At 39.6% G+C, this 19,424-nt stretch overlaps 1 protein-coding gene across 4 annotated transcripts in view; it reads right to left on the bottom strand.

Annotated features, from left to right (window-relative positions):
* The window catches only part of SPATS2L (spermatogenesis associated serine rich 2 like), a 154,944-nt gene that overhangs the window by 7,281 nt on the left and 128,239 nt on the right, over positions 1-19,424 (bottom strand). For all 4 annotated transcript variants that reach the window (XM_065670008.1, XM_065670007.1, XM_065670010.1 and 1 more), the window contains 3 exons: positions 15,515-15,715; positions 14,954-15,089; positions 2,312-2,370 (listed from right to left, as the gene is read on the bottom strand). In XM_065670008.1, the coding sequence (XP_065526080.1) occupies positions 2,312-2,370; positions 14,954-15,089; positions 15,515-15,715 (396 nt within the window). The remainder of the gene's footprint in view (positions 1-2,311; positions 2,371-14,953; positions 15,090-15,514; positions 15,716-19,424) is intronic.

The raw sequence follows: 19,424 nt of genomic DNA, 5'->3' as shown, positions 1-19,424 counted from the left end.
TAATGATATTTCACAGAGAGTTTGTTTCTCAACCCATTATCATTTATTTAATCACCTTCTTTTGAAAGTATCATAGAATCATAGAATAGTTTGGGTTGGAAGGGATCTTCAGAGGTCACCTAGTCCAACCCCTCTGCAATAAGCAGGGACCTCTTCAACTAGATAAGGTTGCTCAGAACCACATCCAGCCTGGCCTTGAATGTTTCCTGGGATGGGGCATCTACCATTTTTATGGACAACCTATTCTAGTGCCGGCACAGGGAGACAGAGCTGTGGCTGTACAGCTGTGTGCGAGCAACCAAACCATACGATAGAGAAGCATGTGTCTCACAGGGCAGGGAAGGCAGAGGGTGGCTACAGTTCCTTTAGCCCTGTTGATAAATCTATGCCTACGTTATTACTTAGGCTACCAACAGATGTGTATCTATGTCTCTAGCTGATACTTTAATTTCATTTTGTGGGATACAGTCTACTACAAGTCTTAGAAACTTTTATCAGATTAAAAGAACAGTTTATTGTTAGCTGTTTTCCTCTGTTCATTAATTTTGCTTTATTGCTTATTTTAGGTAATGCTAATATTGTTTCCCCCCAAGGTCAGCATCCCCTTTGCTGAAGTGACTGCCCAAACCAGATAATGTCATTTCATACTGTCACTTATCTCCACATGAGATGCCAGCCAAATACCATTTAGAAAATGTTCTAAAAAACCTTGAAATTATCATGTTTGGAATTTTCCTAGCATTGACAGTAAGAATAAGATTACCCACTGTAAAACAGTCCTCCAGTGCAGCAAAGAGATGTAAAATAAACAATAATGTAAATCTCAGTTAGCATATTACAGTCCTAAAACAACTTTCTGCCTAAGGCTGTGAAGGCACTTTATAAGCCTACGAATCTTGAGACAGCAGAAACTACACTGTTAGACAGGCACATGGGCCATTCAGTGTCACATGTGGAGTTGGCATGAAAGCAGGGAAACAGACCCTGCCACGTGTAAACACAGCACTTCACATGCCTGATTCTATATATGAATTAAGTTTACTTTCCACAAAAACTACTACTATACCTGGCCAAAATTAATGATGGGGCTCTAGGATTCCATCAGCCCAGGTCAGTGATTTCCAGAACATGTTTGTTAATGCAGTTAGGGATTAAATTCATGTCTGCTGATATTAATGGGAATTTTACCACTGGTTTTCCTGGGGAGTGAGCAGATGCTCTGTAGCTGATTACGGCTACTGTTCTCTGCACATAACCAAAACACTGCTGGTGTATTTCCATCCACAACTCCTCCCGAGAATAACAGAGACCTCTAAATCCACATCTATTTAATGTTAGTACTAGAAAAGTTAGAATACAAAATTCCAGACTGAAACTATTGGCAATCTTGTACCTTTTAGCTTCCACACATACACAATTGCAAGACACTTGCCTAGCAATGGCAGATTTAGATGTTTTTTAAACAAGTATTTAACTAGTATACATTTGTGAGCTAAGTGACAGTTCTAAATGCAAATGAAGCATTCAAGAATGTTACATGTATCTGTCACCCTCCTTGGAAAGGCCTTAAACTCACAAATCAATTAAAGGATTCTATGCATACACATCAGTGATATTTTCATCTGCCAGGCAAGGTATCATTCTAATAATACTTCAGTTAGTCTTTGGTTTCTTGCTTAGTACTCTATAGAAACACATCCCCTGGATTACTGGGACACAAATACGGTATCTCAGATGGCGCGTAAGCCAAATATTGGGGTATTCTGATACATGGCTCATCTTGCCTTTTCTTTTTTTTTCCTCCCCCAAACCAGAATATATCTTACCTGTGCAAAAAACAGAGACAAGAGGAAAGCCAAGAGTCAGATCAGCTCCCACAGATGGTTAAGAAAACAGGCTCCAGTAAACATCTGAGGGGTTTAAATTTATTTGTTGTTCTAATACATATGCTTGATCACTATCCCTTAAAGCCATGCAAGGCCACACAGTAACTTACTCCCCAGGAGGTTTCAGTATTCTAACTCATATATCTAATATAAGCAAACAAACAGTGATTAAGAAATAGAAACAAAGTAATTGACAAGCCAGAGGACAAAAAAGGAGCAGTCACTAATAATAAATAATTTACATCTAACTTCAGATGAACCTTTGGTTTATCTTAATTTCATAATCCTGAAATTTTGATGCACAATACTTATATGAAAGACACTGGGAAGCTGCTAACCAAACTTACACACTGTGCAATTTTCTGCCAAACAAAACAAATGTTTCATGACTATACCAAAAGTTCTCTGTGTATATTTTTACTTACTGGCTTCTTCTTTAACTTTATCAATTTCTGCCATTAATGACACTTCTTTGTCTACGATGCTAGAAAATAAAAATAAAAGAAAAAACCTGTAATTTAATTGATGCTAGAACTCCATCAGTATCACAAGACATAACTACACAAAGTCTTCAGACCTTAGTTATGGGCAGTTTTGAAGTTAATATGACTTAATGGAAACTGAAGAAACAGCAAGGCAAGCTGGCTACAAGAAATTAGTGATCATCACTGTATGCTGATTTACATAACCATCTCACTGGCCTCTCCATGTGTCTGCTCTTATGAGCAAGTCACTTGGCTTTACCTCTTCAGCACTGCCTGGGCACAGCAGTCCTCAAATGACTAAACAGCTCGTTTCCTAATTAAGCTAGATATTCCACTGCAGAATATCCACCCAGGTTTATCCATCTTAACTCTTGGCACAATATTAAGAACAAAACAAAGTGAGAGCTGTGTGGAAAAAAGTTCTCTTCCTTAAATAGAGATATTCTTGCAAAATATGACAGGGTAACAAGAAAATTGTTTGTGATGTAAATAAGCATTAATATGGCTCCATAACGGAGGTCAGTTTTCATGCCCCCCACCCGTAATTCTCTCCAGGAGTGGGAAGGTAAGGTTCCACTTTTACCTGGCTTTCCCCAAGGTCTCATGTGACTCCCCTTTCACAAATCACTAGTGTGCAATCACAGCTAGTGCTTTTAAGCTATCAGAGTGTTAACTGATCAGTTGGGTCTACTGAGAGCAGACAGCAGTAAATTGTTCACATCATCAACCCAGAGACATTGTTCAGTGAAACAGCACCACTGCAGAATGCTCTCCAGTGGACAGTGCTCTGGTGTGCCACTCCATTTTCCCCTCACTGGGTTATTCTTAGTCATGTTCACGTTTAATAAACACCACCAATGCTAATGTTTATGTTTGCATAAGTGAGTAAACTCAAGCAGCTGGGGGAAAAATTGCAAAAAGTAGGTCAAACATCAGGAGTAAATGCCAGGCACACACTCAAGGGAAGAGTGTAGTTCTCAACCTTTGCACCAAAATAATCCTTAAACATAAGCTTTTGTACCCAGTGAAGACACCGAGCTGTATTTGAACTAGCTTTCATCAGAAGGAAGACATTACAGAAAACTCAAGAACAAAACATTTGTCCAGAATGCCCTTAGGAAAGAAAGAAGGATCCTACAGAGTTCAGTGGGCAGCAATCAAAGATAGAAGACTTACAGAAGGGAGAAGGACTGATGGGTTAACTAAACCAGGGAAAGATTAGGGAGCATGCAGTCTGGCAAACACATGGCAGATATACAGCTGACTTAACCAGAAATTTACCAGCCAGAATATCTTCAAGTGCCATGCAATTTTCCTTGAAATCTTCCCATAAATTAACCAAGCTCGAACAGGAGGTTTGCAACAGAAGTTCTGCAAAGTTTTACCCTTGGGTTTTACCAGTCAACCATAACACTTGGAGGAGAGGCTACTACCTTTACCTTGCCTCCCAATAGCCAACAAGAGGGACAGAAGCAGGTAGGGTGATGGCAAAGCATGCAGCAATACAATAAAACTGAGCATAGCACATTTTTCTGTTTCATACATATAAACAAGACTAAAAACATTGTTTTGGACTGCCTGATCAGTTTAGCGTGACCTACACACCAGAGGAAATAAACCATCAGGGTTTTCTATGGTAGAGCAAATCAGTTAAGAGGCGTACATTTAGAGTGAAAGGACACGCTTGTTCCAGTTGGCCCTGAATATTCTCCAGGTATAAGCATTAAGCTTGGACTCCGAACAGGCAGGTGATGATTCCATCTTGCTAATCTAAATAGCAATAGCTTTTCAGAATTAATCTGTTTTCAGTTAGCTTTTGTAACTACATTGTATAATAAAGTTTCTTGGTTTTCACAGCAGGTGGCTGAAATGAGTCTTTTAAGTTCTCACCTGTTTCTACCCTCTACACATACAAGATTTTAATGATCTTTAGTACTTTTTCCTAAATTTGGAGAGTCTGCATGTTTTCTCTTTAGCTGTCCTTGTCACAAAAGCGCCTCTGTAGTGTACTACACAGGCTATACAAGCATAAACTTTTGGCTGCAAAAATACTCAAGCAGCAAGTTCACAACAGCAGAGCTCATCAGTACTGTGTTTAGTCCCAGTTCATTCCACAGCTGTTCTCTGCCCACTCCAACAACAGATCCTTGCTAAACTGCCTGGCCCCTAATATCTTATTTTGATGCCAAATAAAACCACTTTTAACATCAGAATGAGGATGATAACACATCAGTCCTGTATTTGTCATATTTTATATCTCATCTGTTACTAAACAGTTTTCCACTCCTAAGGTTTTTGTGTGGTCTCTGATGAACATTTCAGGAAAGCATTTGGATGTTGTAGTAGTAGATGCCAGGACTCCGGTGAATTTGAAGAACAAGCACCTGATTACTTCCCTTGTAGATACAAACTAATATTGAGAAAACTGAAGAATGAAACAAGAGAAAGAGCATTTGGTGCCTCTGTCAACATGAGACTAGTTTAACAGACAGATCTTCATGAGGTTGCCCTTCCCTGAAGGCCATGCAGCTGTACTAACTTATACCAGCTGAAAAAAGGAACTCTCTCTCAACAAAAGGAAAGAAACACACTCATTTCTCATCTGGAAGTGTATAGGCACATTTCTCAGCCTGGAAATCAAGAACTACTATCACAGAATAATGGGGTAAGTTAAAATTTCTTTAGAAATGTCATAGGCCAACTAGCACGAGGAAATGCTGTTTTCTTCTTAGTTTGCTTAAGGGTCAATTATTTAGGAAATGGAGTAGGAATCAATTTGATTCCTTTCTAGTCACATAAGAGAACTTCAGTGCAAAACTGACCAATTCTTCATGAGGAACTTGGCAAAGTTAGAAACAAATGAAAGTAACAAAACAAGCTGGAAAACTGGATAAGAAAAGGGCAAAAGACAAAACAAAGAGAAAACTAAATGCTAACAGATATAGGGGAAAGGACAAGAACACTATGGAAAAATCAACAATTCAAATCTTGTCTCTTGCTCCTGCTAAGATCTCACTGTTTTCAGTTGAAGCTCAGGCCACTTAAGCTGAACAGCTTCTTAATGCAGAAGTTTAACTGGTTTTAATGTATTTTCTGGAATAATGCCCTACTCAGGCTCAATAGGATGATTATGATCATACCACAGTGTCAATCATTGACTACCACTGAAAACTGCTCAAAGCTTGGCTCAGCAATACCTCCTGGGAATGCATTTTCTTTCTTAGTGTCCTGGTACACTCCAGCCTGCAGCCACTGGTGTGCTGTAGAGAAGAACTGGATACTGGATGCTACTGGAACTGTCTGCACTCACGTATCACCAGATTTGGACTCTAGCAGAGCAAGGAACAGAGTGCATTTCAGATCTAAAGACACCTCAAGGAGAACATTCTGCTAATTGCTTCCTCTCTAGTTATGCAGCTTCTCTTGGGTCTTCTATGACCCTGTTAGGAGCCAGGGTTAAGATCACAAAGATGCTTCTTCAGCTGAGGTTCTGCAGATGTCATAGAACTGTCAATTTTCTCTGAGTACTCCTAGCACTAACATTCTATCAGGCTTCAGCTGTCCCTTCTCCTTCCCTGTATCAGCACTTGAGTATATTCCATACTCAAGAGAGACTCATGAGACTCCTACGACAACTGCTGAGTTTGGTTCCACCACTTCCCTCTCTGCATGTACCTGAATCCACACCCTCATCATCAGTCTGTCGGATCCCTTGCTGTACTATATTTGTCAGTTCTGCTACAGACGTTCAGGTTTTTATTTATAATACACATTTATAATACACACTGGAACAAATGCCGGGACTCAAATCCCATCTCCCATTGAACAGGCTCAAGGGCAGATCTGAATCAAGAAAGTCATATAATCCATGACCGATGGTTAAGCCAAAACAGAAATACCTCTTTCTTTTCTGTTTTCCTTTGCCACAGCTCTCTTCTGAAAGGACTGATTCTGTTCTTCTCTTACCCCTCACTTTTTCAGGATCAGGACTCAGGCACCAAGCTCAAGCTATCAGCATTGTATCATTGTTCATCGCAGATGAGTATCTTTAGTTTGCAGCATAGGACTCAGCGCTGTTTGATTTTAATAACCAGATGAAAATTTGAAATGGGGCTCAGGAAGGAGACAATTTTGTTGAAGGAACGCAGCAAGGCAGACGCTTAACATGGAGAACATGCAAATGGGGCCAGGGAACAGCCAGTGCTCGTGCTGTAGAGATATGAGATGCAGCAGTATTGATAGCAGCTCTTGATTCATTTTGTTGAATGGATTCTGAAGACAAGAGTGTAAGTGTCGTATTCCTGGTCAAATGGACAGTACTCGTGCCTTGGACTTACGCAGGCTGGCAGAATTCACACTAGCATACAATGGCAAAAGAGCTGCAAATGCCAAACTGCAGTGAGCTGCCAGCACAGCAATGACAGGGGTAAATTATGCTGACAGCTGCCTCATTTCATAGTTTCACACTCAGAACAAATTCTGAATTTGTTCTGACATTACTGGAAACCAATTAATCTTCCTCTAGTTTACTGCATGAAATTTGGTGCTTGCACAGTGAAAAAGAAATTTTCAGTCAGCTGCAATACCTCAAAATCCCACTAAAATGATTAAAGTTATTAGTGCCTCTTCAGAAAAGCTGCTTCAATCGCCAGGCTGGCTGAATTACAGCTTTCCTGATGAGAGTCACAAGGGTTCCAGATGACCAGAATCTTCTTTCCTTCTGATAATGATAAACCTATTGCGTCTGAAAAGATGAGGAAATAAAGAGACCAAGCTGACATGGAGGCACACATGCTGACACAAATCACAAATGTAAGCCACAGCTGCATGGCACAGAGGTTATTGTTAAGAGTGTAATACAAATGAGTCCTTTCAAAACCCTTTTAAAATCCCCAAAATGCCAATTTTCTCCTCGAGGTGTTTAATAAGCTTTGTTCTGCCCTGAACCAGCTTTATCTATCAGTGGAAATCAATGTTGGAGACTGAGGAAGACACAGTCAGCAGCTAGGTGTGGCGTTCTGAACAACTGCAGCAGGGCTTTTCATCTGGAAGGGGATAAAAGCCTTTTTTTCATGGTCATCCTCAGGTGTCTGCTTCAGCAGGTGAGACACCAGAACACTGAGCTACAATTCAAGTCCTTTTTTCATTAGGGACTTATTTGTGGGACACGGCCAGAGTCTGCCAGTTTAGGCTTCAAAACAAAACAACCCCCAAACAACACACCATTCTCCAGCAACTTTTTCTGTTAGTGGGCTTTGGTACAGACCCCAGTAGCGCCTTAAAGTTGTGCTAGTTAACAGCCTGCTGCCAAACTCAAGCAAGTTTGAGGGATGTCAGTAGTCACTGTTGCTGCTCTGTTTGACCTGAGATTACATACAAATTCATGGGATAGTCCTGACAAGATCACTGTTGCCTTATTTCCTGTACACATTTCCCTTCTAGCATGAACATATTTGACCCAAAGGTGGGGTGAAAAGACAACTGGTAAGAACCACTAAACCAACTGTGTACTTCACAACAAATCACCCACCTGAATCCAAAACACGAGAACTGTCTCTGTCAGACTTTCAACACAAGGAGCTACAATGATGTGCTGAGAACCTAAGTATAAAGCCCCATCACCTGTAATAGGTGACTAGAAGTTTTATAGGATTAAACAGGATTTATAGGATAGTATAGGATTACGGAACAGCTGTGCTATATTGTAACTGGAGAAATGATACTTCAGGTTTTCCTTACATTAATAAACCTGTAGGAAAAGCAGTTGTTACATTACATATTTTGCAATATTTCAGGAAATTATATTCTTCCAGTATTAGCTCAACAATATTTAAATGTTCATGGCACTTGGAAATAGTTATTTGATCACTGTATTAGCATACGCAAGATGTTTACACAGCAAACCAGATTACATGAATTTTCATTCTGACCACAAATACAGTCTGACAATAAGCAGACAAACAAAAGACAGAATAAATCAGTTTTACTGAAATCCTTCCCTCTGCAGTGTACCATCTGGTAGAAGTAAAAATACTGAAAGGCTTTTAGTTATTCAAGTGATTTTGTGTTATTCTTCATCTACCTTCACTAATGTTCTGTTTACCAGCCAGCTAGCACAGTGGGGCCTGGCAAAACCATCGCAATTGAAGGTTTCTTTGCATTTTTAAGATGTCTTTGCAAACAGAAGTTTATTGCCTGATCATAAATACTTGTTTAAGCTGAAAACTGACATGGAAAGCCTTTTCCTGAAAGAATGCTTCCAAATTTTATTTATTTAGAAGTGAAGGCATCATACCTATGGATTTGGCAGAGTTTTAACAACAAAATGCGAGTTGCACCATGGCTCAATAGCATTCTGCACATTTTGACATAAATTTGTGTAGGTATTTATTTCCTATCTGACCCTCAGTGCTGATATGACTACTGCGGTACCAGAATATCTTACTGGTTTTATATACTTTAGCCCAAATACACTCTGGCAAGGCAGAAAACTGTGGTCCTTGTTGGGCTCCTGCTATAGAGGAGAGGTAACTTTCTGAAAAGCACCCTGGAAAGTAGCCACAAAGAAAGTAAGAGTCTGGCTCTTCGGGCTAACAACTGTTGAAATTTGTTGAGATAGTTACTTCCTACATATGTTTAATAAGTTAGATTTCTCCTTAGTCTGATGAGATCAAAAAGCATATATTCACTTTACATCCACAATGACATGCACAAAAAGCAACAATCTACCTGCAAGACCCAAAAAAACTACATGTGCTTGTGTTTCACTGAGGACAACAAATACCTGTGAATGGCTGGGAGGAAAGAGAGAGACATGAAGCCATGAAGTATGAACAACATGCTAAGAAACAGCGTAATCCACCTTTGGATTTTGCCTCTGTAATCTGTCTTCACAAGTGTAGTAAAAAATACAAGGATAAAACAAGTAACTGTAAAAGACAAAGGGGCCAGAAGGGGGACATGATGTATCTCACTGAAACCCAACTCCTCCAATTTCATGAGCTCTGTCTGTTCTCCCCGCCAATACACAGCAAGAGTAATCCCAAACTGCTGGAGGTCATGAGAAGAGAGCAAGCACAAGCCCCTCTCCCAGTGCTACAGCTCTGCAGGCAGTAGCGAGCCTGAGGCCAGAGCTGTTAGATCAGACCCCCAGACCCCCAGGCAGTAGAAACAGGGTCCAGGGGCTTTGGTGAAAGCACTGGTCTTTGAAGGCTCCTGAAAACCCACCTGTGCTCAAGGAAGCCTAAATGCCTGGGAGACCATTTTTGCCTTCTCTGCACTGGCAAGGTTACAGACTGCATTGCGTGACTGACAGGCAAACAAATATCAGAACAAACTGCAAGAGGATTTGGAAATCCATACTTCAGAGGCATAAAGACTACCACAGGTCAGCTGGCAGACAGAGACAGAAAGCTAATGTGCCTGGAAACACAAAGAAATAGCACAGGAACTCTGTTCAGTGTAAAGCAATACCAGCCCTGGCCTTTCCAGCCATCTGTCCATGCTCTATACTGCCACATCACTAACACAAACAGGCAGTTCTTCATCTGGTGCCACTGATTCTGGGCTCTGGGCAACAGAAAACCATCATCTTTTACCGTTTGCCAAGTAAGGATCCCAGAAAAGGGACAACTGTGTTCACTCACTGCTCTGCCTGTGAGCACGGGCAACATTGCTCATCGCCCAGCACTGAGTTAGTACAGACACAATTATGTTCTTATAAATGACCCATTTTCCCCCATTCTTCCCCCATTTTTCCTCTGCTTTGATTTTAACTTAGAAAGGAATAGAAAAACTGCTTTATCTTCCCAAAACATACAGTACTTGCTTTCCAGTTGTTCCCTAAATGTATAAAAATATATATTAAAATATATAAAGATATAAAACATACATTAAAATCTATTTAAAAACTGTTGGTATTACCAAACTCCATTTCCCCAGTATTATGTCAGAGGCAATTTGTTATCCAGCCTATGGTGCAGCTTTCAAGGGCTTTTTGTTCATTCAAAAAATCAAATGTGTTGGTTTTCATGCTCTTTATAAAACATACCGATGTGTTTGAGATGCAAAGAGTAGAGGAAGCTTTTCTGTCTTTGGTCCAGTTCTGTGTGCAGTGTAATTAAACTTGGCCTTACTATTTTCTACAGACTATTTTCCATTTGTGGTTGGAAGCAGACTGTATGGGCAAGTGGCAGATGTTTCCTTTTAGTGCTCCATATGACTGTGTGGATGCCCAGTATGTGAAAATGATTTTCTGGCAAGAGGTGTTATGGGGAACTGTGGCTTCTTTTGTGCTCTACACATTTCACTCAGACTCCTGGGGCTCTCTTTTTACCCCAAAGATTATTATTCAGTCTCTTGGTAGAAAAGTGAGAGCACAATTATATCGCACGGGCTTTAACCTTGGCAACAAATGCCTCAAGCGCACTCTATTGAGAGGAGAGTTCACCTAGCTTTTCTGACCTTTTCCTGCAACTTAAGCACTATTTGGTATTATTCTTTTTCTTGCTCTACACTACTGTGAGACATAGCTATGCTCCGACATGTTTTACATCACGCAGTAAGTGGAGCAGCTTATGTTCTTATGCAAAAGTATTCCTGAGAACCATACACCAAACTAAGATGCAATGAGGAGAAATACTGGCTCAAGAAGCACTGTTAGAAGAATCTTCCTCATAATTTTCAGATGCACATCAGAGAAACAGTGCCCTTCAGCTTGCTCTGCCTTGTGCTCTCACAGCCTTGGGGAAAGCAACGTGATAGAAAGCCCTGCACAAGCAGGGGTGATGAGAGTGCCAGATCGTACCAGAAGCACAATCTACATGAGACTACAAAAGAATTCTCACAGAGTAGGGCAAAGTGCCTTGTGTGGTCCAGCCCATGGCCTGTAAAATGCTCTGGTGACTTCTGGCACGAAAAGCATTGTGTAAAAGCAAGTTGTTATCACTTGTTCTGAGCATGCAGAGAATTACTCCAGCTGGCAGGAACTCCAACTGGGACACTCCTGAACGAGAAAGTGAGCCCACTGCAGCATTATTAAAAAAAACATCTTTATGGGATTTTTTCTGGCCCCATTTCATTAAAATGTTAAAACTGGAAGCAAGCTTTGTATTTTCTTTTCCAAGCATTTACAGGTGTCCACAGCATGCTGCTCTATACCACTCCTTTTTTAAATTGTGGGGCAGTGGTATGCACTGTTTTGCCAGGTAGGTGACTTTTAAATTGCAGTACAGTGCTGACTGAGAGCGTTCAGGCGTAACTTCCCTTCATCGGTTAGGACAAGCTGTGAAATACTGAGCAAGACAGAGACATGGACTTCTACTGATAACATCACTCAGAAGTTTCTGCTGTTTAAAAGGGAAAGTTCTTGTGATTTTTTCTGCTGAAGCTTTCAGAACATCTTAGGCCACACATGCTATTCATTTATCTCCATGATCATGGTTTCCTATACTATCTGGAGGTAGGAGGAAGATAAATGATGTTATCTTTTCACTTCTTCGTCCTTTCTGTGATTGGTAAAATCATGAAAAGATTAAAAAAAAGATTACGAGGAAGTCTAGAAGATTACTGCCTCCTCAAATGCAGTTTTGATTCTGATCTTGACAGTGAATGCAAAAAGAAGGATACAAAAAGGGTCTTTTAGACTACTCCCAAAGGAAGAAAACCAAAGAGCAACAACAGAAAGTAGTATGTGCCTCAGCAGTCAGCTGCAATGCAAGATTAAAGCTTCCGACTTCATTTAGCTGCGCTAAAACCTCTTGGGTGGTGACAGCTGTGTGTAACATGAACCAGTTAAGCTCCCATCTAGATTACTGTATTCATCCCATTCAAGCATTCACTGCAGTTCTGACCACAGACAGCACTTTGCTGCTGTTGTATATTTATCTGTTTTACACCTCAAACAATCCACACTCCAGCAGCAACTGGAAGAACAACTTGCAAAATTCTTTGGGATCACTCTCACAAAGACGACCAGATATCACTGTCAGTTTGGTTACTCCATAGCGTCCTGGGAGCAACAGTTCAGCTGTGGATTGGAACTGGATAAATCTTAAGGTCCCTTCCAACCCAAACGCTTCTATGACTCTGTAATTTTTCCCAGGATAAACAAGCTGACTGCCACAGCGGAATTCCAGTGCCCAAGGAGGGTGATAAATATGCAAGAGTCTGCATGCCTAGCTACCCTATCCTCCTGCTGCCACTACTAAAGCTTTGTTCAACTCTGAAGCAAGGAAACTGCCATGTAAATAACACAAACTGAACTGTTCAGCCCAGGAATGTGATCTTTTGATTCTATGAGCTCTGAAGCTGTATGCATCACTGGCCCTGGTGATTTTTTACTCAAATCCAGTTAATATAGAGCAGTTGGCAGCAACTTCTTATAAATGAGATACTAAAGACAGCTCTTCCCACCTTTCTCAGAGTTTAAGCCACAAAGTCACATAATGTATCTCAAACTTGTTTTTCATTTTAGCAAAGAAGACGTTAAGTCATTTATTTTAGTATTTAAACCAAATTTTCTCTTTATTCATTTGAAGAAAAAAAACCCGTAAATATTAGGTTATGAGCTGCCAAAAGCAATGTAGCCCACATTGAGATTTTCATAAACATGTCCTGACATTATGCTGTCCTTGTTGCAATATTATGTTGCAATATTAACATGCATGAAATTGCTTTGCGAGGCCTGAATATTCAGGTCTGTTACATTCTAGAGCTTCTTGTAGATTCCAGTAATTTAAGCCCTGAAGCTGGTAGGAGAAAAAATTAAAATGAAGAATGTTCAAAAGTTTTCTGGGCTATTTTTCATCATTTAAAGTCTACCTAGATTTACATCCTGTTTTGTGGTCATTCTGTCGTTTCCCCTATTAAGCTCACCTATTAAGGAACATATTATAGATTAGGCAATGCAACTTCAGTGTTTTTCAAGTTAAAACCTGAATAGTGACGAATTTCAGTTTTGAAGTTAGTAATATAGCACCTCACCCCACAGTCTCAGATTACAATAAGAGTTTTAAACCTGTTCCATGCCCAGAGTGACTATTGTTTAAAGACTGAATTGACCATGACTGCCTGGAAACAAGGTTAGATACAAGGGACATTATGTATTTTTAACACTGTTACAAAAAATATTATAGTGAGAACTACACAGCAAATGAGACCAAGCTATGAGTTTACTCAGAGAAAAGGTCACAGCCTTCTTAACAGAAACCATAAATGTTTTATATAAAGCCATTCAAAACCACCTCTGAGAACTACCATAAAAAGGTGCGGGGGACTGATGAATTTTACTTAATTTTTCTATAATTACAATATAATTACTGCACTTTAGTTTGTAAGCAACCATCGCTATGCTGGCTCTAGAGCACTCCTGACAACAATAGAGTTTAGCACAACTGATGATCACAGCCTATGTTCATTGGAGTACAGAGACAGAAACAAGACTCTCTGCTAGACAGCCAGATGCACTGCTGGCTCACTGCAACAGAATCTTCCGCTAATCAGCTCAGTAGTGCTTCAACTTTCTGCCCATACAGAAGTGGAGCCCCAGTGGCACAGAAGTCACTTCAGATGCATCACTGAAGACAACGAATGCACCACTGAAGTCCAGAGTTAAAATTCTGCTAATACTACAGCACTTTTGTAGTATGCGCATAATACAAAGTATGCTCATAAAAATACTGACAAATATTATGGATGAATTAAGGGTGAAAGGTTTTTGTACTTTTCTGTTATTTGTAACCAAATCCTATATATTTTAATACGATTTCCTTGTTTACTGCAATGCTGTATAATGCATGGGTTTTATATAGCGTCTATGCTTAATGAAAGGCCAAGTAAAACTCAAACTAGAAAATATTTTTCTATGACAAGTGTATTCAAAATACACAGCTCACTACTACAGCAATTACTTCAGCTACAAATTTTCAAAGGGCGTAGACATCGCTGAGGATCAGGAATAACCAAAATTATAATAGAAAAGAATTAGAAAAAAGGAAGAGATAAAAGAATGAAGACGAAGAATGATTAGAGATGAACACTGGAAATGAAGTGATGGATGGGGGAATAAACTATGAGGGAAAGAAAAATCAAAGAATGGTGGGATAAGTAGCAGAGATAATGGAAAATGAAGAGACAGTAAAGGACTGTCTGCCAAAGAAGATAAGATCAAAGCAATAGTATAGAAAGAAGAGATTTAAAGAAGGTAAAGAGACTCCAGAAAACCCCATAGACAGGATTTTTAGAAAAGCTTCAGATCAGATATGCTGCCACTGAACTTGATACAAAACAATTAAGTCAAGATGGATCACTTGGGGGAAAAAAAACCCCAATCAACATAATGAGATACTTTTTTTTCCCCAAAGAACTGTAGTTTTGTCCCCTTTTATGTATGTAAATATACACTTACGCATATATTACTTTGTGGTTGGTGAGGAGTTACTTAGGGGCACCACATGGGTTTTGATGAAACCAAAATGCTGCAAACACACAGGGTGTCAGTGACCCCTCCCTACCAATGCCAGTGGCCTCATTAGCCCCTCTTCTCAGGTAGTGCTGATGGATCTCTCCAGCTGATTTACCTACCAGCTGTGTAATTCTGCAAAAGCAGCTTTAATCTTCTTCACTGAATTATCCACTTCCTCTTTAATCATCATACGGTATCTGGTCAGAGAAACAGTGCAACGCTGCAAGTCTTTTACTGATTTTTCAATGTTTGGCCCTAAAATAGAAAACAAAAATTGCATAAAAGTCAGAAATCTGTTTTTTGTTTTTCTGAATGAGGGAGTAGGAATAGTTCAACATGTTATTTGCCCACATTAGGACAAAGTGGTTAGCCTACTGAAGTCCAAAAATCCAACTTTTCCACAGTCCTTCCATGGTGCTTTTCAGTTTCTAAACACGCTGCTCAAACGCATTCTCCAAAGCAAGTGAGTGTTAGAACAGCACTATTGATTCAAATTACTTATTTTTAATTTCATTCACTATAAATAGACTATAAATTGTTCTATCCATTTTCGTTATGCTGAGTATGATTCTGCTCTCTCTTTCCAACATATCTCTTCTTCACATAGGTGCTTCCCCTCGCCCCCTGAGGCCTCAACTGTCTGATCATCTCAGCACACAGCAACCAGGGACCCAATTTACCTCTTTTTTTGACTGAATCGTCTGTCTTTGTTTCAAGCTGGGTTGTAGCATTGGGTGATTTAACTGAGGAAGATTTTGACTTTGGCCTGACTAGGTTACACTGGAGTTGAACTGATGCCTGAGGAGACTCATGCTGTTCTACTCCATTCATAGTCTTTGGGTTTAATTCTGTGGATACTCTCTGGTGTTCTTGTTCCTTGTCTGCAAGAAAGCATTAAGGTAGAAAACAGGGAGTTAGAATATTAAGAAAGCTATGAAGACATATTGTTTAGTCTGAACTACTGAATACAATGGAAAAATCAAGTTGTTTTGTGGATTTTCACCCCACCTCCCACTGGCAGGCATTTTACAGAACCTTGAAAAGCAGTTAACAGAACAGAAACAAAAGGTTTTGGTTACTAAACACTAATCTGAACACAGCTATGTTTCAACAAGCTAAAAAAAACCCCCAAAACCCCATTAGAAAAAAAAAATCAACTCTTCCATGCTGACCTGAAAAAATACCTCATAACATAATAATTGTAATCTTTGCCCAAATATTAGAGAACAGAACTAGAGGGGAAGTCTGCTATGAAAAGCATGAGACATTAATATTGGTATCTGTCTGTCTGTTTGTATGTATCTACCTCACACAAAACAATTTTCACCATTTTACCAGCATTTTAAAAGCACCAATTAAACATTCCTCTCTGAAATACTTACCTTGCCTGACTACAGCTTTCTATCAAAAGCAGTTGCTAAGAGGACCAAGCAGGAAATGAAACAACATCTAAGACTAGGCTCTTGGGTTCAACAGCTTGAGAGGGCTAAAATAATGCCTGAGCCCATTTGTTGCCATAAGACAACATGGTTTACTCTTTCCAAGACTCCAAAGGGATTCGAGACACCAGCATCATGACAGAAGGCCAAGGAGTCAAAGAATGACTATGAAAACTGACAGGTAAGGCCACTGTCAGTTGAGACTGCCCTTACTAAATAGCTCCAAAAGATAGAAATAAACAATCTATCAGCTAAACTACAGAGAAAGGCCAGGCCTACTGTCCTCAAGACCTTTTGAAATTTATTGTTATCGTGCAAAATTGTTATTTACTGCATTTAACTAGAAGCTTTGGTATACTTGCCAAGACAAATGGCAAACTGACAGCTTCTTAAAGACAGTCATCTAGAAGAATGGTTATACTCTAAAATCTTTTCTCTGCAATATATTTTGACACTGTTTCTTCCAAATGATACATGAGCTATTGTGAAACCCCGAAGCGCAATGATCAATATCACCTAGCAGACAATACCTTAGTATGCTGCTATTGAACTTTCAAATTTGATTGAGGACAATCAATACAATTGAAAATAGATTGAGAAAGCCTACATCAAATCCCTGAAGACTTGGGCCAGCTAAGCAACATGTATAACAAACTCTGTCTCTCTCAAATACTTGAAAGAGAAGTCAAACCTCTGGGTAATAATATCTACAAGTAAACTGTTGCAGGGTTCAGTAGATGGTAGCTTAGAATTTCAGCACTAGTCTAATGTGTGACCTTCCCTGTATTAGCCATCAAGTATTACCAGACCTGCCTGTAGTGGCAGCAGCCCAAATAAACTTGCTTTGAAATCTGCTGAGCTGCTATCTTCAAAATGAGTGGTTTATCCTTTCTGTAACAGCTTGCCATTTAACAACTTTTAAATAAAGTGAACCTTGTGGATCCTTTGGCTGAAAGAAAAAAAACCCAAACAGCCCTTGAGATACAAACAGAAAGTTCAAAGAATCCACTGAAAATCATCCTATGTGAAAAACAACTTAAAGTAGGCAAGAAATCAGTATTTGATTTGTATCTGGTTTTACCCAAGTGCCTGCAAAAAGCATGGTAAGGCAGCATTAAATATTCTTTCAGCACATTCATGACCCTTCTGTACAAGGGCATGCACAGAACACACAGCCATTAAGTCCTTCAGATCCTGTGTTGTCAAGGACAAGAAAGAAAGTTGGAGAGTTTGTTATGGTCATTATTTTTAAGAAATCTGTTTTATTGAGGGCTTTTTCCCCTTCAAGATACTGAGGAGAGCCCTTGAACTGACTCATAACTAAGTGAAACACTCCCCATGGCCCTCCATGATAAGGTAATTTGGCTGTCCAGAGCCTTGAACTGTGTGCTTCATTTTCTTTAGCAGGTATTAACTCCCTGTAGGAAACCATAACACAAAAAAGCAACGACCAAGTACACCTCTGAGAAAAAGAAAGATGGAATAATGGCAAGAAATAAGCAGATATGAACTAAAAGTAATAGCCACATGTTCTCCCCTGTCATTTTCCAGCATGGGACACCTCACGGAAAAACACCAGACACACTGCATCCTCACTTCTAGTCCCTGAAGTCCCTTCCAGGCAGCCAGGAACTCAGAAAGACCTTATCTCACAGACTGTGAGTTGCTATAAGCAAAGCTTCAATCTCATGTTCCTCATGGGGAGGAAAGAACAGGGCCTTGTCAGCAGACACCTTACAATGATCATTCTAAGCTGAGAGCTGTCTGAAGGTGATGGTGAAATGACTGCGGTAACATTAATTTGATAGGGAAGGAACCACAACAAACAAGACAGACAAGGACAAAACAAAGGAGATTACAACACAAGAGGGAGCAATATAAAACGGGTGCACCTTGGACTGACTTTAGCATTTCAAACTCCAAGCGTGTGTGACTTGCTCAGAAACCACAAGGGCTGAGCTGCTGGCCCCTGAGGAATTCTGATCACCCTTCTATTTAGTAGCATGCACTTCAGCACAAATTTAGCAATATGTACATAGGTGGCTTTTGACCTTAAGAAAGTAGCTATTATACTGGCTGTAAAGACAAGGAATCCAGTGAGACTCAAACTGAAGCAGCAGCTCTTTCCTTATCTGTATTAAACAAATTGCCAGGAACTTCTTTTACTATGCAAGGGAAAACTTGAATAGTAAAGTTTCAGGTTTTCCTCTCTCTCCATTACCTTTCCTTTCTTTTTCCACCTTTTTCTTTCACTTTTATCCCCCTCTTCCATTGTTTCTTAAACAAGGAATATGTGTAAACATCTATAAACATTGTAAAGCTGTGGTAATACCTCATTGTCACTTGCAAAAACAAACTAAAATTCTGCAATACTTTTTGCCTTTGGTATCTAAAACTCTTCACTGTATCATGTCAAAGAGAAAAAGAAAGGACTCAATACCAATGCCGCAGATAAAGATCACTAAAAGCACAGGTATTCTTACGTTCAGGTCTGTTACTCCCTAGAAAGAACTCTTCACCATGCATGGACAGATTCAGTCTATGTATCTTTATTCATACATGTATCATTTCAAAACCAGCAACTCTAAGAAGTTTGACATGAGAGCTTGACATAACATATATTTATACCACAAACGTTTACGTCTTGCAGAGTAAGTGCCAAAAATGATTTAGTATTGTGGAAATGCAGAATTTTCTGGTTTATGGCATATCCTATCCAAACTAAGTGTGAGTCTTTGGCACAGGCAGGAAGAGTATCTCTGATACTTTGTAAGGCACCAAATACTAAGGACAAAATTTCTTGGTAAGTCGTTATCTATTTGGCTGATACAGGTTGCAGAGTTTTCATTTCAGAGGTTAGCACCACCAAAATTATCTGGAAGCAGCAGAGAATTCATTTCAGGACAATTATCCACTTGGCACATTCCTTTAAAACGAGGTTTGAGAGCTGCATTTGCAACCATGGAAAAATGGATTTCAAGTGAAGTTTTTTAATGTAGTCTTACATACTGCTTAAAACACAGGAAGAAAATACTAGCAGCAACAATAGTCTAGGGCTGTCAGAAGTTTGAAATATGAAGAGCTGAAAAATCATTGCCAGTACTGACAGCAATTAAATACGAGCTTTATGAAAGGATACTTGAAGGCGAAA

The sequence above is a fragment of the Lathamus discolor genome, chromosome 3 (assembly GCF_037157495.1).
Source record: "Lathamus discolor isolate bLatDis1 chromosome 3, bLatDis1.hap1, whole genome shotgun sequence".
NCBI lineage: Eukaryota > Metazoa > Chordata > Aves > Psittaciformes > Psittacidae > Lathamus > Lathamus discolor.
The sequence above is the reverse complement of the archived record's forward strand: the minus strand, read 5'-3'. Positions and strand labels throughout refer to the sequence as shown.